This window comes from Mercenaria mercenaria, chromosome 13, assembly GCF_021730395.1.
Source record: "Mercenaria mercenaria strain notata chromosome 13, MADL_Memer_1, whole genome shotgun sequence".
Classification (NCBI taxonomy): domain Eukaryota; kingdom Metazoa; phylum Mollusca; class Bivalvia; order Venerida; family Veneridae; genus Mercenaria; species Mercenaria mercenaria.
In genome coordinates, this window is record NC_069373.1 from 30,840,015 (window position 1) to 30,863,838 (window position 23,824).

At 35.0% G+C, this 23,824-nt stretch overlaps 1 protein-coding gene across 1 annotated transcript; it reads left to right on the plus strand.

Moving 5' to 3' along the window:
* Positions 1 to 20,207: 20,207 nt before the first annotated feature.
* LOC123530147 (probable G-protein coupled receptor 85) lies at positions 20,208 to 22,549 on the plus strand. The gene has a single exon (XM_045310869.2). It carries the CDS (start codon positions 20,322 to 20,324, stop codon positions 21,534 to 21,536), a length of 1,215 nt encoding a protein of 404 aa, XP_045166804.1. The 5' UTR covers positions 20,208 to 20,321; the 3' UTR covers positions 21,537 to 22,549.
* The last annotated feature ends 1,275 nt before the right edge of the window (positions 22,550 to 23,824 follow it).

Consider the following 23,824-nt stretch of genomic DNA (forward strand, 5'->3'; position numbering starts at 1 on the left):
TCGTGGCGTGGGTTGTTGATGAATGAGAAGCGGATGTGAACAGGATTAACTAACTACATGTTCTTTATTTTGTTTGCTGCAACAGTTATACAGAAATACATTGCAATGAGTGTTCAGTGTATGCGACTACAACATGGATTTATGACGTCAAAGATAAGATAAGGTAAGATATGTTTATTTTAGTCTCACTTTACATGAAAATGTATATCACACACACTAATAGTAGTAATATCATGAAAACCTTTCTGACAAAAATATGAGTAACTTACAAGGTATAAAAGTTGATAAAATCACTTTTACAATATGCATAAAATTATAAGAACTTCTAAACTTGCTAAAAGCATCTGCACCGGCCCGTCAAATCTTATACCTGCACAGTTATAATTCTAATTTATTTTGTACTTAGTCACAATTAAAACTGAAGTGCTATACTGCATTATACCTTTATTAATCTAACTGTATAATAAGAAAAAATGACCCCTAAATTGTTTGTACACAGTCACAATTAAAACTAAAGTACTGTAATACATTATATCTTTACATGACTTAATTATATAAAACATTTTTCCTCTTATCTAAAATTTCATCATTAGAATTGTTAATTTGAAGCTACTTCCAACAATTCTATACGAACAGAGTTGTACAAATACATGCATATCATCCTTAGTAGCAGAATTACAAAGAATACAAGTCTGGTCCTTTACTGGCACGCCATTGTATCTGCTTAGTTCTATACCAATCGAGACTGTTCCTCTTCTGAATTTCGCAAGAGCACCGCATTATGACCTATAGCATCTATTTAAGCACCTTTATATGACCATGTTTATTTGTTACTATTTATTCATTTATTAATTATTAATATTACATTGACTATATCGTGTATTTTACGCATGCCATATATTATGCTTATATGCTTTTGTTGTGTCGATGAGCTTTTCATGCCTACGACGAATAAAATTTATGTTATGTTATGTGTAAAAGTATCTTGCAATATGATTCAACTTAGAAGTTCTGTTTGTAGGTTCTGTATAGTCGGAACTTGTTTCCCCTATTCCCCTCGGTGCATTCTCACGATTTACTGTCTGATTACATTTTCTTGAACATATGCTTCCATAATCTTTGGTACAAAACATAAAACAATTCCATCTTCTTGTGAAAAAGATGAATCATTAAAAAATCTAGCACAGTAAAAAATGAGCCGTGCCATGGGAAAACCAACATAGTGGGTTTGCGATCAGCTTGGATCCGCGCAGTCTGGTCAGGATCCATGCTGTTCGCTATTAGTTTCTTTAATTCCATTAGGCTTTGAAAGCGAATAGAATGGATCCTGACAAGTCTGCGCGGATGCGCAGGCTGGTCTAGATCCATGCTGGTCGCAAAGCCACTATGTTGGTTTTCTCATGACGCGGCTCAGTTATTGTTTAACTCGGTTATTCTAGTTCTTACATCTACTTCTTGTGACCGTATAAACTATTTGATTATCCTTATTACTAAGTCTATACACCAATTAGTTTTAACTAATATCCTGAAATAACATGTCATAGGGTTCTCCAAAAACAGCAGCATTTTGAGTTTACTAACATGGAGGAAATACATGCTCAGTCGCTGCTAGATATATGGTGTAACAAATACTGTTTGAGTCAAAGTAAGAACAGATACATGTGACAAATTCGGGACGCTGAAAGTCTGAACCGTAGACTTTGACTCAAGAACGATAACTTTGTTTATATCTTATTTATACTGATGAAAATATGAAGATCTGTCTGTGGAATCAGTATGCATATTTATGAAAAGTTTCATTCAACAATGCCAGAGAAAAAAGACCATGTATCTTCTTTAAGTCTGAATTAAAATAAGACTTAAAATGTTTATAAACACGTGTCCTGAACAACAACGTTTTAAGTCTGAAGTTCAAATGTGGATTTTAAGATGCTATTTATAGATCCCTGTTACATTAGCAGGGGGCCTCCGTCGACGAGTGGCTAAGGTCGCTGGCCCCTCATCGATGTGGGTTCGCGCCTCACTCAGGGCGTTGAATTCTTCATGTGGGGAAGCCATCCAGCTGGCTTACGGAAGGTCGTTGGTTCTTCCCAGGTGCCCGCTCGTGATGAAATAGTTCACGGAGGGGCACCTGGGGTCTTCCTCCACCATCAGAGCTGGAAAGTCGCCATATGACCTATAATTGTGTCGGTGCAACGTTAAATCCATCAAAATAAATAAATTGTTACATTAGCAACCATTCGATTACGTTATACATGAAAGAGTTCTAAGTTACAGACAGGACAACAAATGTTTGTCTGAAAAAAAAATGGTAGAGGCAAAGTAATGGTAAATATTTGCCGACATTAATCGTAATACGGGTACATGCTTTGACAATACAGTTCAGATACAGGTATGTAGCCTCAGAACTGCCGAGTATAAACTCGGTGACACTCTTTATGCAGGAATAAAAACAAAAGCAGCAATAGCAACTATACGACACGATTCGAGATTCATAAAATTTATTAAATGTGAATTTTCTTATGTGACTATGCAGAAATACCCCTGTATGCAAACCGCCACACATGTAATACAGATGCATTAAATTTAGGGTCATTGTCACAGAACAAGAAACACAACAGTACGGACATGTACAAAAAAATCTTGAGGATGCAGTGAAAGTTTGCATCAACAAACGTCGTAAAAAGTCTGCATATGATTTAGAAACAAATATCATGCACTCATTTTATGTTGCTTTAAATCGGATATAAACAACAAGCCTCGATTCAATTGAAGCGTTTTGTTTCATGTTTTTCAGTAGTTTATTGAAATATAGGCCCTAACGGTGGAATACTGAGTTTATACCTTTCAATGGGAAAGCATACTAGTTATTAATAAATCGGAAACTCTTTCAAAAATATACGTGGAGTATATAAATCCCTACAAACCATGAAGTTATTAAAATGTGAAAGAAAGTCTAAAACATCTCAAGAAATTATTTTACATATTTACCAATTTCTATATTATGACGTCATGGTTTGTGTATGACGTTGCCCAATGCATTGCGCTAGTAAACCGTTATAATTTTATCAAAATCATTTAAAAGATATGAAATAACAAGAGAACTTGTTTGTTTCAGCGCAAAATCGAAATATCTTTCACTCATGAATATCAGATTTTAAATTTTCACTCATGGCTGCGCCATTCGTGTCAATATTGCATCTCATGTTTACTCGGGGGAAATATTTCTATCTTCCACTGAAATAGACATCAATCATCATGTGTACAAATGAAATCAAAACCTGAGTTGCATATACAGTAAATGCAAATTAAAATGTCTTGCATTTATGATAACATGGTAAAATCAGCAATATTATGCTTAAAAATCGAAATGACAATAAAAACCATGCTTTCCAGGATGCAGCGGGCCGTGTTTCCATTCTTTTCAACAAGCGTTGTAATGTATCTTTTATGTTTATTACTCTTACGACGACTGGAACCTAATCACTGAAATCTTGCTATCGTTATTTCAAACCAATCACCAAACCTATTTCGTTAAGTGCCCAGACCGTTAAGTAGATTAGAATTTTCCACAGATGCAAGCCAGCTATGTAATCGGCCAGTAGGGCATAAACTATTTAATTATTTAACTAAATGCACATCTCGACTACGGAATTTTGTGTTTAAATAATCTGGCCAGAGAAGAAGGCAATGGTACTAAGAATGAATGATCTGCACCATGTTCACGATGAACCATTGAAAAAGGCCAAATTTCAGTCACAGTGTTTAAAATATGTTTGACCTACAACGAAATAGATAATACATGATATTTTAAAATTCAAAAGTTTGTCAATGCGACTAATAGATCTACTATAACCAATGAATCTAACAGGCATGTAGAGTGTATTAGAAGTGTGCCATATAACACAAACCTGAGAACCATGTAGAAGGTATTAAAATGAGTTTGAATGGCACGAACCAAAGAGTTGTGTAGGGTGTATTAGAAGGAGTATTTCTGATACGAACCTGAGAGTCATGTACTGTGAACTATAAAAGAAGTCTGTCTGATACAGAAAACTCAGATTCTAAGGAAAAAAGCTGACAGTTAAATGACGAAGAGCATGCAAACTTTTTAAAACTACATTTGTATATCAAACTCTACTTTTATTGTTAACTGACATGTTGATTTGCGTGCGGTTGTTTGGAAAGTAAAAAAAAAACAAAAAAAAAAACGTTAATATACTAATATATGCATTGCCTTACACGTACTAGTTTTCTTTACATATAGATTTCCTAAATAGCTATGTTTTATGTAAATAAGTAAATAGGTCACGAAATAATCGCTGATGTACTGATATACTAACATTATGGCAGACTATTGTTTGATTCTTTCATCTCAATGACTGGTAAAATATCACGAAGAAATTATAAGCAACGTCAATCCCTCTAAATGCCATCTTTAGATTTTTTTCATTGTATAAAGTTTTATCGACATCTTGTGATTTCAGTCTTTCTGCATTTAATGGAAATAATTTTTTGCTTCAAAGTTCTAGAAGATTTGTATTAAATAAAAGCCGGCTGTGTTTCCAAAGCAGAAGAACGTCGTCATAATGAAGATTGAATATTCTGTCCCATGACATCTGTAAAACAGAAACATCCGGAAAACATTGGAAAAGCACACGAGATTATGTTGTTTTCCTTATTATACGCAAAAATTTAAATAATGGTTACGCAGTGCGCCTGTTAGCTCGTATTGCAAACACAACAACATTTATAGCAGGATTAATTTCCAATCATCCTGGATGTCGGTCCAATGAATATATAAAACATTTCAAGTCGATAAATTTCTTTTATATTGAGCATACGCACGCTATTGCAAATTCCAGAGAAATAAATTGTCTACATATCTCTATTGACGATTATTCTGGATGTTTAACAAGGACACACATAGCTTTAGGAGTTCTGTGTGTTACAAGAAAATCACAGACGCATGAGGCGGATATTAATTATCGTACAGTATCATTAATACCTCATTTACGAGGGAGGACTTTAGATTTTTAATTTAGAGATATTCTTTGAAGGAATTTCCAAGTGTAAGGAAATTAGTTTGTTAATGAGCGTTCGCATGATTAGAGACGGCGTCAAGATGCAGGTAACTTAAAGCTACTTTGTTTACTTTATCAAAATATATCTATCATGCTGTGTCATAGCTTAGGTCAAAATCGTTTGTTTTAGGTTGCATATTATATTAGAACAGGAGGTAAATAATAAAGAATGATTAACATATCAGAATATTCAACTATAAACAAGAGCACCGCCTTGCGGGTGCTGACGCTCATCTGATTTTTTTTGTGTAATAGAAATATTGTCCTACCCATGATTTTCTAAGTCTAAAAAGGGCCATCATTCTTGCAAAAAGCAGGATAGAGTTATGTTTCTTGATGTACAGTGTCCACTTATGATGGTGAAAAACTGTTGCAAGTTTTAAAGCAATAGCTTTAATAGTTTATGAGAAAAGTTGACTTAAACATAATACTCAACCAAGAAAATGATTTTCTAAGTCCAAAAGGGGCAATAATTATTGCAAAAAGCAGGATGGAGTTATGTTGCTTGCTGTACAGGGTCAGCTTATGATGGTGAACAAGTGTTGCAAGTTTCAAAGCAATAGCTTTGATAGTTTAAGAGAAAAAGTTGACCTAAACATAAAACTTAACCAAGAAAACTGATATTTTCTAAGTCAAAAAGGGGCCATAAATCTTGCAAAAAACAGGACGGAGTTATGTTTCTTGCTATACAGGGTCAACTTATGATGGTAAACAAGTGTTGCAAGTTTTAAAGCAATAGCTTTGATAGTTTAGGATAAAAGCTGACCTAAACATAAAACTTAACCAAGAAAACTGATTTTCTAAGTCCAAAAGGGGCAATAAATCTTGCAAAAAGCAAGATGGAGTTATGATTCTTGACGTACAGGGTCTGCTTATGATGGTGAATAAGTATTCCAAGTTTCAAAGCAATAGCTTTGATAGTTTAGGAGAAAAGTTGACCTAAACATAAAACTTAACCAAGAAATCTGATATTTTCTAAGTACAAAAGGGGCCATAAATCTTGCAAAAAGCAAGATGGAGTTATGTTTCTTGCTATACAGGGTCAGCTTATGATGGTGAACAAGTATTCCAAGTTTCAAAGCAATAGCTTTGATAGTTTAGGAGAAAAGCTGACCTAAACATAAAACTTAACCAGGCAACGCCGACGCAGACGCCGACGCCGACGCCGACACCGACGCCGACGCCGACAACCGCTCAAGTGATGACAATAACTCATCATTTTTTTTCAAAAAATCAGATGAGCTAAAAATGAACACATTTACTTTTTATATTATCTTAGCTGTTTAAAAGGAGAGTCATTCTAAATTTTCGAAATATACCGTTACCGTGTAGGAATTATGTTCATATACCTTCACTGCAAACGTTTCTGCACAAAATAGTTCAGTCTGGGATAAGAATAATAAGGTCTATTTGAGAAAAGTTTTAGGGTGGAGAGAATTCTCTATATATAACCGCTGTAAACACTATTTATTTACATTATCTCTTTGTCCTTAACCTTTAGTCTGCTGGCGGCAAGTGTTTCTGCCTTTGCGACCAGTGTAGACCAAATCAGGCTGATTATGGTCTGCACTGTTAGCTGTTCAGTCAGTGAACACCCCTTATAAGGAAAAATGGTTATGCCTAAGCTGAATGATAAACCAGTCCATTTAAGAAATGTAGCATGCTAAAAGTTAACTAAAGCGTTTCTATAACGAAAACAGTAATAAACATTCCAAATACGGTAATTCAAAAATATTTGTGAAAAAGACTACACCTTTTGAGCATACGTTACAAACAGAAGTCAATGGCTAATGAAAAATCATACAAGGTATGATGTATGAGCCGCGCCATGAGAAAACCAACATAGTGCGTTTGCGACCAGCATGGATCCACACCATCCTGCGCATCCGCCAAACCTGGTCAGGATCCATGCTGTTCGCTTTCAAAGCCTATTGCTATTAGAGCAATTATAAGCGAACAGCATGGATCATGACCAGACTACGCGGATGCGCAGGCTGGTCTGGATCCATACTGGTCGCAAACGCACTATATTGGTTTTCTCAAGGTATGATGTATAATATGTTTCGATAAATTTGTCAGGGACGCATAAGACGCCTTGAAAAAAAAGTCGGACAAAATTTTAAGCTTTAAAAATAGATTGTTTTTGTAAATGAAATCATACGTTTTTGCCAGTCATCAGTTCTATGCGTTTCATGTAAGATATATTTATGTGAATCCTGGATCTATAAGAAGGGTGGAACAAGGGATGATTTGCAATATTTACATTCATGTAATGTTAACATAAAAACTATATGACTTTTAAATGAAACTTTTGAAAAATAACTTTTTTTAAAGAGCGAACACAACACAATGTTCATTTTCAATTGTGTTGAAAACAGATTCTTGCATTAAGCGCACTCAGGATATCCGCCATTTTGAAAAAAAAAATGTTTCTTTTGATATTTGTTTCTTACAAACTTTATGCGCTAAATCATCAAGATATGGGTAAAATTTACCATTTAACATATTCTACTTGTTGCTAAAAAACAAAACAAACTCGTCCTTATTTTTGGCCAGATTTGCCTCAATCTGATGTAAGATGTACAATGGGATAGGGGTCGGTAACTTCAAATATCTCAATAATATAGCTCAGGTTTGTTTCTGATATTTTTCTGAATGATATATATAGTGATATGCTATAAACAAAATAAAAGTTTTCAACGTAGCACTTTATATTACCTAGGAAGAATATATTAAAACTCGTATTCATTTACTAGTCTCCAGCCTAGCTAGGACGAATCTGCCAATCTTAACTAAAAATATCAAAATTCACCAGTTTTAAACTTATTCAAAAATATATCTCTTAGATGCAAGGTGATCCCAACTTTTTTCCATTTTAAATTTGAATCATTTTTGTGTATCGTTCAAGCAGCAAAATATTTTTGAAATCTTAACATCAGACTGTCTTGTAGATTTAATTTTTTTTTTCATTGAAAAAGTGGGTGGGGTGATTATGTCAACATGTAAAAACGAAAGAGATTTGTTAGTGACATTTATGCTTATTGAAATCCTTGTAACATTAAGTAAATTTCAGAAATGCTTAGTGGATGAAGAAAATGCTCTATAAAATAAAAAGAAGTGCGTTGGCCTGTGCTATTTCTGCTCTTATTTGTCATAGAAACTAATGTTCATGAAGCTCACAGGGTATGAAAAAAATCTTAATTGTAGAAAAAAATTTGATTTTATTCTCTACGTGTGACCTTGCTTCTTATTAATCATAACTTAAAAGAAAGAAACATTATAAAACTTGTCACATATCCCGTACTGTGTACGTTTTCCATGGAAAAATTACGAAATCTTCAAATTATTTAAAAAGAAAACGTAGTCTGTATGTTGTATTATTTTCTCTCCTTGGTCCGTATTTAATGAATGTAGCTTAATGTTTACACTAATGATTTAAAACGCAAAGTTTCCATTTACCCTACGATCGTATCTCTATAAATTATTCTTTTTTTTTTCAATACAATTTGCTTTAGAAAAGAAATATCGCACATTAAAAAGATGATGTTTTATCTAAATGCTTTTCCGTGATATAGTGACTTCCGGTTCAGTACTACTCGCATAAATGAAGTCAAAGCATGGTTTTAAGCAAAATATTTCAACTGGCATGTATTAACAATTGATGCCTTCACGTGGTTTATAATCTAATTTAGCACGGTTCTCCGTTCAGATGCTTAGATATTTAAACACGAGGGCTAACGCCCGCATGGTTCAATTACTGCTTACCTGAACTCTGAACCATTAAATTAGACGACAATTAAACAACTCGAATACTTTGATTATTTGATAAAAAAAAACAAACAAAAAAATGATAAATAAAAAATGTTATTTGTTTCATATGTAAAATCAGAGTTTATTTCACTCGTGAACACCCTAATTTACATTTTCACTCGCGGCCACATATTGCATATATTGTTTGCTCGGTGAAATATATTTCGATCTTACATTGAAACGAACATATATCCTACATTTTTCCTGCCCGTTCGCTTAGCTAAATAGGGAGAGCACAGTTCTACGGATCGCGGGGTCGCGAGTTCGAGCCCTGGGCGAGCCTATATTCTTCATGGCGATTTGACAAAAACCATTGTATCTGAAATCATTCGTCCTCCACCTTTGATTCGTGTGGGAAAGTTGGCAGTTATTTTATCCGTAGGACATGAAAATATGAAGCGACAGACTCGCCCGCACTCTGAGTGACATGTTGTTTTAACCATGACGAGAACTGACCTGGATTTTAACCATATATCAGTAAGAGCAGTCTGTCGCTTCTGACTATTGACAATAAATAACAAATGCTGATTGAATGGGATAAGGCAGTGACTTTTATTATTATAATATCATTACAAAAAATTAATGAAATATCATGGCATATTGTATGAGATAGAAGTATCATGAAATGAAGCATGAAATGATAGATTTCTAGCCAAATTGCATATAAACAAAAAAGGCAACGCTATGATGCTGAAGCTCTAAATGTATGATAAGTACACATGTACTAGACAATGGAAGGAGAACGCAAAATTGCAAATTCTGCTAGCAGATCCAGCTGCCGAAATTCCGAGGCCAAGATGCTCAAAGAATTCTCAACATCATGATAATGGATTTAAAGGAAACAAAAATATGAATCCAGTGCATGTGCAAGAGAATATATAATGAGAATAAAACTGCCAAATAGATACCATATTTTTGCCATGTTTATGCAGCAGTATATCAGCCACGATGTGAACAAAAGTCACGACTAACAATTAAAACTTAAGTCTATAAAATGATATTTTTTTTTTCTTTTTTTGCTCTTAAGAAGATGATATTTTGCAGCAAAATAAACAAGTCCGCTGCTGCCCGCGTGTTTACTTGACACAACATAATTATCATATTCTACAAAATGAAATATTTTCTTTACTGAATAAAAACAAACAGTTTCTTTTGTTACACAACCTTAAAGTTTCGCTGAATCTATTTCATTTTGTTAACAGGACTATTTCAAAGGGAAGTCGGGAAACTGCAAGCCGGCTGCCTAACCCCTAACTCCTGTTTATATATCTTTTTTACCCTCATCTTTTAGTTATTTATCTTAATTTGGAGGGCGGAGGGGGGAGGTAGTGATATCCAAATTCTGCAAACAGAAAGGTGTCTCCACCCCCCGACTTCCTTGATCTATAACGTTCGTTTTTCTGGCATTAAATGAAAATTGGACATGATACAGGTCTTAACATTTAGACAAATTAAATATAGAGATAAATACTTAAATAAACTGAAAAAAAAACCCGCTGAATTTCGTACATGAAACACTTTCACATGCATGAGCCATAACTTAAACAAGCCATAATGAAGCCTTCACATACATGGTGGCGAACCTCTGACTTCTTGGAAGGAATAATTGTCTTTATCCATAAAAGGCACTGTATACCGGTGTGGCAGTATGTGGCATGACCTGGTGTACTGGCGCTGAAAAATATATAACACGACAGCAGAATTTTTCATACTGAGAAATTTTCCTCACTTATCAGGGGAAGGAAGTGTGCAAATACTACGATTAAGTCAGTTTCGCTGTTAGCGTTTTCTCCCCTTAGCGCTTTGATAACTCTTATCTCAAACAGTGATCAAGTAACAAGACATCATCTCTTACATGCTTGATTGTCTATATACTTTCAATTAATATAAATGAATAGCATTCTTTATTCGGAATGTGAATGTTGTGACTGATGTTTTTCTTTAAACAAAATATTTTAGCAATTTATTTTCTGTGCTTTGCACGAAACAATGGATACTTTTTCGCACCTAATACGCAAGTGTTACATTAGAAATTTATTCGTTTCATAGATTTATAGATTTTTGATCTGAAATTTTAATCCAACAAAAGTATTTAAACTGTACGAGAGGAAAACATTTCAATACAAGATAGTGATATGTTTTGTGATAGTATTTATTATCAGATCAGAAATCAGATTTTTTCTAAATAATTAATGTATTCTTCAGACTGAATGACAAGCGGATAGATCTATCAAGTTTACCAAATCTATTCAATAATTTCATTGCACATCTTTAAATAATATTATGTATTGGTATTCAAACAATTCAAAATATACATGTGTATGATGTATGGATGAATGGCTATACCCTGTTTTAAATGTACGCATGCAGCTATGATAAAACATAGAGTTCTTATGATTTGATAATATTGAATTAGGTACATTATATACAATATCTGCACATCTGTTTATAATATATCATCTCTAACACCATTCCGCTTATTTTCAGACTCCTTATCTTTGCATCATATTAACACACACTTATCAATAAGCATCAGTAGCTTTGCGGAGTAACTTTTATAGTGATTCCTAGTGATTTCAGTCTTGTTTTAAGTTCTTCTGTGGTCATTTCACTGGCGGGTTTTTCATTTTCTTTTTCAAATTGCTTTAAAACTTATTTACTGACAAACTTTATGTTATGGACACACATTAGAATTTGCTGTTTTTAAAGCTTTTTACGATGAAATATAAAATATTATTCCTTGTGCTTGTATTTGTATCTATAGTTATATTATTTTATTAATGTCTGCCCAGTCCTGAAGATTTTAAACGACATTTTATAGAACGGTTTTAAGTACGTAGAAGAATGGTCACCATAGAGTTTTTCGTTGATAAATCATGAAAAGTGTGACACGTTTTCCGTCTTTTACAGAAAATATATATATAAAAAGAAATGTCAGACAGATGCCTGCGGTTAGTAGCAAAACGCTTTGCCGCATGATACACTGTGTTATCGCATAATTAGCATTCAATAGTTTATAACAGTTTTTCAGGATGGTATAAAATTGATCTTACGGTAAACATACGAATACATTCCCGTTCGATGCTCAGATAATTTAACACGGGCATACGCGCATGATTCAATTATGCTTCTAATCTGAATTAAATTAGTACGACATTAAACACTCGAATATTTATTATTTTAGATAAAGAAAAACAAAAAAAAAATGATAAAACAAAATGTTGTTTATTCATATGTAAAATCAATTTTATTTACTCGGAACACCCATTCATTTCATCGCACACATTTGCATTGTTGTTTGCTCGGTGAATAATTTCATCTTACATTGAACGAAATATATCTACATTTTTCCTGCCGTTCGCTAGCTAAATAGGGAGCACGTTACTACGATCGCGGGTCCAGTTTGAATCCCTGTGAAGGCTATAGTTTGACTCATGGCAATTATAGACATTCAAACTCTTGTATTGTGAAATCATTTTACCCACTTTATTCATTGTGGAATATGGCAATTTTTAAAGTCGTAGAAGAAAGAGCACAGACATCTAGCCACTCTTGTAAATGTTTTATTTAACACTGACGAAACTCCGCACCTGGAATTTCAACCATTAATTCATATAGTCAGTACTTCGCTCTGTCATTGACAATAATTTACAAATGCTGATTGAATGGGATAAGGCCTACTTTCTATTATAATATAAATTAACAAATTAATTATGAGTATCATGCATATTGTATGAATAGAAGTATATGAAATGAAGCATAAATATAGATTTCTAGCCCAAATCATAAAAGAAAACTGGATCGCTATGATGATGAAGCTTAAATTTATGAATAATAAATTAACTAAATGGAAGGAGAACCAAAATTCAATTCTGCAGCAACCAGCTCCGATTCGAGCCAAATATGTCAAAAATTAATATGAAATGATTTAGGTAAACAGTAATGAACTCCAGTGCATTGCAGGAACTATTAATGAGATATAAAATGTCAAAAATACCATATTTGCCAGTATTTTGCAGCAAAATCAGCCACGATGTGAACAAAAAGATAAAATAAAACTTTTAAAAGATATTTTGTCTGCTAAGAAGATGTATTTTGCACTAAAATAAAAAGTCAGTGCTGCCGATTTCTTGCACAACCTCAATTCTTATCTACAAATAAAAGTATTTTTTTCTGAATACAGAAACTTAAACTTGTTTTTTAACACTAACTTAAAGTCGAATTATTCATTTTGTTAATAGACATATTTCAAAGGAAGTCGGAACTGCAAGCGGTGCCTTACCTAACTCCTGTATGAATATACTTTATATTACCTCATTTTTAGTTACTTTATCTTAATTTGGAAGTGAGAGGGGAGGTTTAGTTGATATCTGCTGCAAAAGAAAGTGTTTCAACCGACTTCTGATCAAATAACGTTCGTTTGTATTAAAGAAAATTGGACATGATAAGGTTTAACATTTAGACAATAAATATCAGATAAATACTTAAATAAACTAGAAATAAAAACCGTGAATTTTCTACATGTAAACTTTACATGCTGTATCTTAAAAATCCATATGAAGCTTAGATACATGGTGCGATGACTTTGGAGATATGGTCTTTATCATAAAGGCCTGAGTACGTGTGCAGATGCAAAGATGCGCTGAAATTTAACGAGCAGAATTTTTCAAAAAATTGTTAGGGTGAGGAGGGTGGGTATTTTTATACACGAAGTGTCGACTTGCCTGCTTAGTTATTTGTGAAGGAATGAACCGGTTTGAAATATAAAATTGATCAAAACGACCCAACCCGTGAACCACTCGTGCGTGAAAGTGATTAATCGAGGCACGTTATATTATATGGACTGGATTAGAGTAACAGAAGGAGAATTATAGCTCATGCGTACCTACTGAAAAATAACATAGATTTATTTCTCAAGAGAACATAAATTCCTTTATTTTATCCGTAGGACATGAAAATATGAAGCGACAGTCTCGCCCGCACTCTGAGTGACATGTTGTTTTAACCATGACGAGAACTGACCTGGATTTTAACCATATATCAGTAAGAGCAGTCTGTCGCTTCTGACTATTGACAAATAGTAACAAATGCTGATTGAATGGGATAAGGCAGTGACTTTTATTATTATAATATCATTACAGAAAATTAATGAAATATCATGGCATATTGTATGAGATAGAAGTATCATGAAATGAAGCATGAAATGACAGATTTCTAGCCAAATTTCATATAAACAAAAAAGGCAACGCTATGATGCTGAAGCTCTAAATTTATGATAAGTACACATGTACTAGACAATGGAAGAAGAACGCAAAATTGCAAATTCTGCTAGCAAATCCAGCTGCCGAAATTCCGAGGCCAAGATGCTCAACGAGTTCTCAACATCATGATAATGGATTTTGCTCAGATTGCCTAAATTATACTGATGTTTGTGTATACAATATGCCATACCGAAATGCACAAAGTGTGTTGAGGGCCACCAAATATTTTATGAAATAAAATTCGTCCATAAAATGGTACATTGAATATTGTATCTAATTACTGAATAGCTACATGCAAGCATTCATTTCTTTAATAATACCAGATTTTCCGGATAATTTACTTTCAAACATGGCAATATAAGCTATATTCAACTCTATTTGGCCATTATTTCTCTTGATTTTATCTAATCAATAATATGCAGCAGTTACTTTTCCCCTCATAATTTGTTGGATTTAACCCGAAATAGGTCAGACGGTAATCTTTATAAGACACGCACTTTATAATTCAGCCATTATTCAAGTATGTAATTATGCATATTTGAATAGATCAAACATTTTACTTAATAGTGTTTTGCTTACCCTTCTAGCAAAGTTTCCATTTACTTTCACTAGTCTAAGGTGAAAGAACTCTACCGAGGTCATGCCACCCTGCCACTCCGAGTGAATATTTAGAATTAGCAAAGTCTCGTGCAATCCACCAAATGGTTTGACAGTGCTCTCAGGCTGCCTTCTATTCCTAGTGTATTGTTTGACTCGACAGTGCTTCTTCCTTGGTTCCGGTATAATGACATATATCGACAGCACAACGCCTGTGACAAGAGGATATAGAAGCTGCATACACAAACATCTAAATAAAAATAAATATAATATCAAAATTATTATCTATTATGTTGGGTTAACCCCCTCGGAATCAAACAACTAAATAATAGAAATACTATACAGTTGTTGATTATTGATAAATGATTTCTTGATTACGATAAAGTCTCAAAAGCGCACAGCCCTAGATTTGGCACTGTGGACGAAAATTATTAAATAGATGGCGGCATTAAGATACCATACTAATGCAATATTCAAGAATCAATGTTACTGCAATTCATGTACGACTAAGTCACTGGCAGTGTAATACGGAATATTTTCTTACATAATACATGCATGCGCAGGCAACATCTAGCACTGAAAACACAGTCAAAGTCGTAATTCGAAAGCAAAAATTGTATGACATATGCCGTTCAAATCAGTTCGATCAAATTAACCTCCTTAGAAATTTTGATTTAACAAAAGCCACAGTAAAACAATTCAATTACAAGCGTAAACACAGATATTACAGACATAAACCAATGTATAGTCTGTATCATGTACGGTAGAACACGGACCAAATACAACTTTTCAATAAAATCGACTTTTTATCTTTCGCTTCTACAACATCCACATCAAAATAGTTTTTGATAAAAGCGTTAACATAAATAATGTGGTCATAAACCGATTTAGATGGTAGAACAAAAGGGACCGAAGACAACGGTTTAATAACATGTAGCTTTTACCTGACTACTTACCTTCAGATATTGCTGCCAAATAACATATTTTAACTACTTTACCCAACACCAGCATAAATTTCTATTGTCCACATGCCTGTTTTCTTTACCCATCGCCCAAAAGAAATTTACTTTCAATACCTGCTTAAAATAAAACAAAACAATAGATTGTACTGCTGTATAATGAACAAAATGTGACACAATCTAATACTTAATGTATGTTTTAAAACATTTCCAGTTTCGGAAGGTCAACATAGTACTGTTGTAATTATTACCCGATGTACAGTTAAATGCATAGTCTAATCATCATCATCATAACCGCCACCACCACCATCATCATCACAATATTTTAATTTTGCGTTCAAAGGTATGATTACTAGCCCAACGTCATCATCAACATCATCACCATCATGAGGATACCATCAAAATTATAAAATTAGAACAATTAGTACATAACAACGATATTATATTTCTTAAACTAAGATGCTTTTGGAAAAGACGCATGTCTCGCACAACTGCCTTATCAGACTTTCAGTGCTTTGTATATAACGCGACTGCCTTATCAGACTTACAGTGCTTTGATTATATAAAAAAAAAAGTTTCAAGGGCCTTCATTCCGAAGTGCCTGAGCCGATTTGACAAGTTAACAAACTTGGCCGAGATATTATGATCAAACACATATTCGTGAAATTTGGTGAAGATCGGATGTGAAATGTTCATCTTAGAGTGCGCACAAGCTTTGTGACAGACGGACATATGCACACAGACAGACAGACACGCACGCGCGCACGCACGCACGCACGGACACACAAACACACACACACACACACACACACACACACAGAGGAATAAATAATGTCGCCCACACCAATATGCGGACCTGGAAAACTGAAAAGATAAATTGATATATATCCAACGCACAAAATACTGGAGAATACTATTCCACAAACTGATAAATTTGTTTAGTTATACATTGTACGCAACAGACACGGGTGCAAAGGTGAGGATCGGGCACATTGTGCCGCGCAATAGTTAACCCTTCAAGCAATCAACTGCACTAAAAGGTAAAAGGTAAAGGTAAAGGTAATTTTATTTACCGTCGCTTTGTGAAACAATTGAAAAACAATTAACATGAGTTCTGCAGAGTTTTTGAGCAACCCTATTTTAAGAACAGTTAATATATATCTATCTATCTAGGAGTAGCCAGGATCCGAACCAGGGGCCTTCACCTCCGTGGGAAAGCGTCTTAGCCCTCTCGACCAATGTGTCCACTAAGCGGCACTCAAGGACATAAACAGGGGGGTGATGTCTGTTTCAACATACCCAAATGTTAGAGGTTTGTAGCAAAGTGATCCACAAATATATAAAATATATAATATGTACTGACTTATAAGTACACATTTATAAACAACTTCCGACGGGTCAAAGACCTGTTGGCCGAAGAGTTGTAATCCCTGTTTAATATAAGATACAGTCAATTCGAGGAATTTGGTTGAACGGCCGACCATGTAGGTCAAGGCCCCCTCTAACGGTTAAGAAGCGCACGCCCTTAACACTAATAATAAGAGAAGGCCAGTCGAACGCCAAACTTAAGATGCTGATCTAGTGGCCAACCTAGGAAGTGAGCTTGAATTTTAAGATACTACCGCGGTATCAAACCTTTAAAAGGCATACCAAATTGTGGATCATATAGATTTTATATAGCTCACGTGATCAACACGAACAGCGTAAAAAAAGGCATTTTTGAACAAACAAACAAAATTAATTCTCCTGTTCGAATGCGTTGGACCAGTAGCTCCTCTGAGAGACATAATAACAACGTCAGTAATAAAATTGATAATCACTGTGATCATCTCAAATCGTCATTCAATCATCAAAAATCGTCTTGACATATCGTGTTCCAACTCGCTTTTTGTTAAAATCTAATCCTTCAGTCTTATATACCTTGCAACGACAAACTGACAAATGACGCTGATAAATTATTGCTGTAATATTACTGTATACAAACATGAAATGCGTCATTCATTCTCAAATTCAATGTGTTTTAATTTTTATTCATTTGTAATAAGTGTACAAGGCAGTAGTGGAACAAATGAAATGTTGTTGATAATGCTGTTGTAAAATATCACGTATTGAGGCCTTCGGTCTTGAAATGTTCAAAGATATTTCATTTATTCGTTGAGGATAGTCGTTTAGTTTTGACTGTATAAGCAGTGTAAACTTTGAGCTTTCATCCTAAATTACTAGAATTTTGCGACGTGTCAAAACTTTGACATGAGACATGTAAAACTGTCACCCAGTATCCAAAACTCAACGTCCCAACAAAATGGCAACAAACAAATAATGACGATTGCTTCTACTTTTCAATAGAAACGGGGATTTCCCTCGAAAAGAACCCAGCCCCTGATACCGCAAACAACAAATGACTGTTGGATACAAACAACACATGAAAACATCCAAACCACAATGCATTCATGTGCCCCAGCGGCCAACCACTGCAGCCTTGCACCCATTACTGAGTACTTGATCTTTAAAGAAATCTGAAAGACCTAAAAGCTCTGTATATTGATTCAGTATTGCTATTTTATTTACAATCACTTCGAATGCCAAAGTAAGAAATATGCGTCTTCAGGCCGAACGACTTCTTTACAATACAGTGCACCGACTAGTACCGTCTCTGACCAATACGACTAAGATTGAATAAGTCAGTACAGCAGATTTGCAAAGTTGTAAACTAGGCCTGATTGGCTACGAAGCGTCGACGGCCATGATAGTCGTTCTCAGTCCAGCTAGCGTAATGATATGTACTTTAGTCAGATGGCCTTGCACCCTCTATTATTTAATGAACACGTAAAGAAAAAGACATTGTTCAAAACTATCTGCTTTCTTGATCCCCTGTGCACATACTGAAGCAGCTCTTCAAAAGTGATGAACATATTTATACCAAGGTCACTTGCGCTATATGTGAGAATGAACCGGTCTGAAATATAAATTGATCAAAACGACCCAACCCGTGAACCACTCGTGCGTGAAAGTGATTAAACGAGGCACGTTATATTATATGGACTGGATTAGAGTAACAGAAGGAGAAATTATAGCTCATGCGTACCTACTGAAAAATAACATAGATTTATTTATCAAGAGAACATAAATTCCTTTACTTGCGTGGAACAGGTTTGTACTGGTACAGAATCCAGGAACAATAGTTACGTTAACTGCACACCATAACTGATATATTGTTGAAAAACGGCGTTAAACCCCAAACAGCCAACCAACATTTTTCCAGTGACTGGCTTTTATATGATAAATTCTTTCAATGTCTTTTACCAAACACGTATTTTTTTTCGTTTAAAATGAGTTTTCATGTCTGTCGGTCTTTTTATGTTGCAAAATGTAAATTCTGCATAAAAGTAGCGATAATCTTTACATTTATGTTCCAGATATAGCCGCCCAACAGGAAGTACAGGAAATATCTGCTAACACGAGACAATGAGGAGATGCTACCTAGATTTTCTAAATGGATTTCGTCACATTATACAACTGAAATACATTAGACGGAACGCAGAATTTCAAGTTATCCACTTTGAAAAGTAACAGGACATACTGCGCAACAATTTAACAGACAAAAGCAGTATTGCTTGTTGCTTTTGATTAAGCTCAGCTCCTGGCATTGCCTAGAAGATCGTAATACTCAATTTATTACAACATTTACATACGAAATCAACTATTTTCTAATTGCCATTTTTATCTTGTTGTGGCTTTAATGTGATTTTTCAACTCATCGGAGATGCATTTTTATAGATGCGTTCTACAACTAGCCTTTTAATAATAACGGATGATAACAATCATAAACATTGATGAAACAGACAATCATATTGTAGAAGACTATCACAGCTGCAAGTTAACGAGACGAGGAATATTTTTACAGATTATAGATATATGCAAGATCAATAAGAAAAGAATTAGATGGTTCTTGTCGAACTTTTTTTTAATCATAAAACAGACTTAACATGAAAACATGACGGCAGCAGGCGGGATCAATGCTACAGGAGGAAAATAGATAGCATCCAGCAAAGTAGCATTGATCAACTTTCTCATGTAAGAATGCTATAGACTAGAAACATATTATATAGCAATCTCATCGTTTGATCATTCAATCAAGTTTCGATTCGTGATTGTCATGGATGAAATAGTCAAGCATCAAATACAATACAGGAATTTAGGCTTTTTAGTTTAGTAGGTGTGCTTTTAAACATTTCATGATAAACTCGGAGTCTGAAAAGTCTAGTATTAGTTTACGATTCATTAAAATAGATTAAACGGTGTGTATTAGTAAAACTGATTTTGTGTGACTACCGCACGGGAGCACAAGTCTTTTAAGATATGTTTGATCAAAGAACTTTGGAAGTAAAATATTTACAGATTACCACTATTTGTTTAATAAAAGCTTATTGAGAAATTTAAAGAGGATAATTAAATTACCATGCCTATGTAGACTTAATCATGCTAAAGTGTTGTAACTAGTGAAAGCTATAAATTCGTCAACAGATCCACAAGTAAACTCATGGCTGCACGAATAAATCTGGATTAAGTTAGTAGATTACAGAACATTAACATCAAGTGAATTATTGAAGATGAATACGACGGAATATATGCATCTAAATTATTCCATATCAGCAACGAATTCTACATTTGAATATCTGAGAGATAGAGTTACGAAAGGACACCCAAAAACAGTGACAGATGACTTTAATAAATCAATAATTCTAGGAAGCCTATTCTCAATCGTCTCCATTGGATTTATCATTAATGTTGCAGTAATTTACGTCATCGCCAGTGACCGGAAGTTGCACAAAGCACCATTCTATTTTCTAATATGCAACGCGGTGATGGATTTATCAAAAACCGTCTTTTGCTTGCCGTTTGTCATTGAAGCTGTTTTATCAAATTTTCAGTGGATATATGACCAGAAAACTTGCACGGTTGTGGCATTTTCGAATTCATTTTTCACCGTATCTACGGTAATAGGTCTACTTGCTATCGTAATTGACCGCTACCTATCAGTAACTGCAGCCAGATTCTACAGCAAATGCTCTCACGGGCTTGTAAACCTTGCAGTAATCATTGTCGGTTGGGGCGTGGCTTTCTGTCTTTCATTCCCGCCTATATTCGAGGACGGGGCATATCAGTTTCTTCCGATTGAAATGCAGTGTACATTCTATCATATGCCTTATCGAGAAAATGAAACACTTGGATATACGATATCTTTCGTCTGCCTGCTTTTGGTAATCATGTTCCTGTATTGTCGTCTGCTTCTGTTTATGAGATCTCACCGCAGGATGGCGCCACTATATCACGAACCCGCTAGAAGCAGTGACTGGGCTTTCTTTGGACCGGGTGCTAACGGACAGGCTCTGATAAATCTTTTAAATGGGTTTGCTGGAGGACAGCCAAATCATTTAGCAGCAACAGCACGACAAATTCAACAGAATTTCGGAAGAGTAGTTAATTTAAGAGTTATCAAAAATGAGCATATAACAAGACTCTTCTTCGCTACAAGTTTAACTTTTTTATTGCTATGGTCCTTATATCTGTTCCAAGTATTCGTCAAAGTATTCTGTGATTCTGCCTTTCTTTCTGCGAAATTTGTCTTGTGGGCAACAATGTTGAGCTATTGTCACGTGGCGGTGTGTCCGCTGGCTTGTCTTCTATTCGGAAGTCCTTTGCGCACATCCATATTTTCGCGACTGAGACGCTGGTGCGAGGAACGCAGTTATACTGGTGTGTCACAGAATGAACAGGAAAGCACAGAGCCAAGTAGTGTTAGATGTATTGAGCTTGCTGTTTGAAAATGTAAAGAAACACATGTTCTAATGTCGATATAAACTGGTGTGTTGTGTAAATGAAACGTATAAATGCAAAACTACATAATAGTATAGACTGTAAGGTTAGCGCGAGGAGCGTTGAAATACAAAATGAAGTAAAGCGTCAGCGGTTCATTTTCAGATTTGTGCAATAAGACATGACAAAAGACTTTGTAATGCAAAGCGAACCTATTAATTGTCTGCATAGCTTTGAAAGAAAACTAACAATAATTTCATTAAACACCGACCTACTACAGGTTGCCAAAAATTTCGCTTGTTGACAACGCTCTTCACACAAAGCCAGCATTGTCATGAATTATATGACATGCATTTGAACCAAGAAAATATAGTGTGCTGCACCGCAGGCCATATCCTGCTGATTGAGGCTTTTTCCGTTCCAAAGTCTTAAGAAGTCTCTTTCCGGTCTCGGGCAAAAATATGTGCAATAGAAACATCTCTGATCTTGAATATTCTGGTGTCTGAAACCCTGACTAGACTGATCAAATTATGAAATACGATTTATGATCACAATTATGAAATACGATTGTCGGCCCGCAACGACAGTCGGTAATTTCAGTACGGTTCCGTGTTCTCGTATTTCATTCTGGCACTACTCGGCCATGCGAGCAAATAGCTTTTCGTAACAACCGGAGAATGCCAAAAATTGCATTAAGGGAACATGTTGTCGGACGAAGTTACCGGTTTTAATAACGGAACCACCACAATAAGGATTTGAAAAGGATATTGAAATTATACGTTTCAATGATAATAAATAATTCAAGGGAATCAGTGTAATTCGCTATACAGTTTGTAGTACAAAAATAAACATCGTTATAGAATTGTTAAAGCCTCGATAGCCTAGTAATTATGTATAAACTAATTGTTAAAGCCGTGTTAAAATACTGACATGATAAGTAGATAGATATCCTGTATTCATATAGTGCAAACATTCCTTTGTGTGTGTATACCAACTAAAACCACATGTACTTTACTCACCAATGCTGGTCTACAGGGAAAGATTTGTCAAAATATTGAAGGTGTAGTTCTGTTTGTTATAATTATTCCTTCCCTTGAGAATGTTTTTAGAACTAATCAAACACACTTAACTGAACAGCCAACGAAGATTTAGAAGAAATCCAAATACAATGTACGGGCACTGTCATGTTTTGGTTATCGCAGCTTCTCGACATTTCGTCAGACTTATGTAGGGGTAGCGATTACGCAGTCGGCTAAACAATATTCATTGTTATTCGGCATGCATTGTTCTATATTTTATTTACTGTTATAATAACTTTAAATGTCTGATGGCGACCTGAACTTTGACTCAGGAATGTAATATATTCTGGTAAGTCAACTCAATGTAGCTGTAAATTAGAATTTGACTTGATCATGACCCAGTGCTAAAGAGCGTAAGGAGTGTTGCATATCTCAGACTATCAAACGGAGACTCTATATGCTTCCTAAGGATCGATCTTTTTATAGATTGTATCAACTGCATTATCACAGAAGCAATCTCTGTGTGCCGTGTGGCCGCGAAACTTTGATCTCCATAGTTTGACTCGATGATGTTATATCTCTGATCCGCCGTGATCATCACGGACTGTATTCAATGCAGGTGCAATATAGTATTCCGCTTATGACAGGTGTAACGACCCCCGGTCTTTATTTTTAAAATCATGACCGGGGGAGGGGGCGAGGCGTCATATTATTATGACACCCACACGAAGTAAAGTGCCCCTCACGAAAAAATGTGACCCCGGTCATAATATTATGACTCTACACCACCCCCGAAGTAAAATGACCCCTCGCGAAGAATTGTTAACCCCATATAATAACGACCCCGATCATTATGTTTAAAGAATAGTGACCCCAAGCAAGTTCTACAAATTGTATTAATCACTATCGACACCTCATTCTTGGTGGAATCCATCGCCACGAGGGTATGACAGCAGAAGCCAGTTTCCCCCAAGCAAGGGAGCTACTGGTACCAATTTTCACGTATGACGCGTCCGGGAATCGGACCCAAGACCTCCCGCACTCGAATCATGTAACATAACATCTCAATATTTTTTTTAATTTTTTGTAAGAAGACCTGTTATACTAAATGACAATATGTGGTTTTTTTATCATTGAAATGCTCTAAAGCACTGAAAATGAGGTATCAAGATTTCATTGTTTATTTGAAATAAATAAGGAACTGAATTGGTATTATGTAACCTATATGCCTATGGAAGGCCGATGCGCCATTCTAATTCCCAAATGGCAAATCGTAA

Excerpts from the sequence above, each read along its gene's own strand:
- LOC123530147 (XM_045310869.2), top strand. The coding sequence starts at position 20,322 with ATGAATACGACGGAATATATGCATCTAAATTATTCCATATCAGCAACG.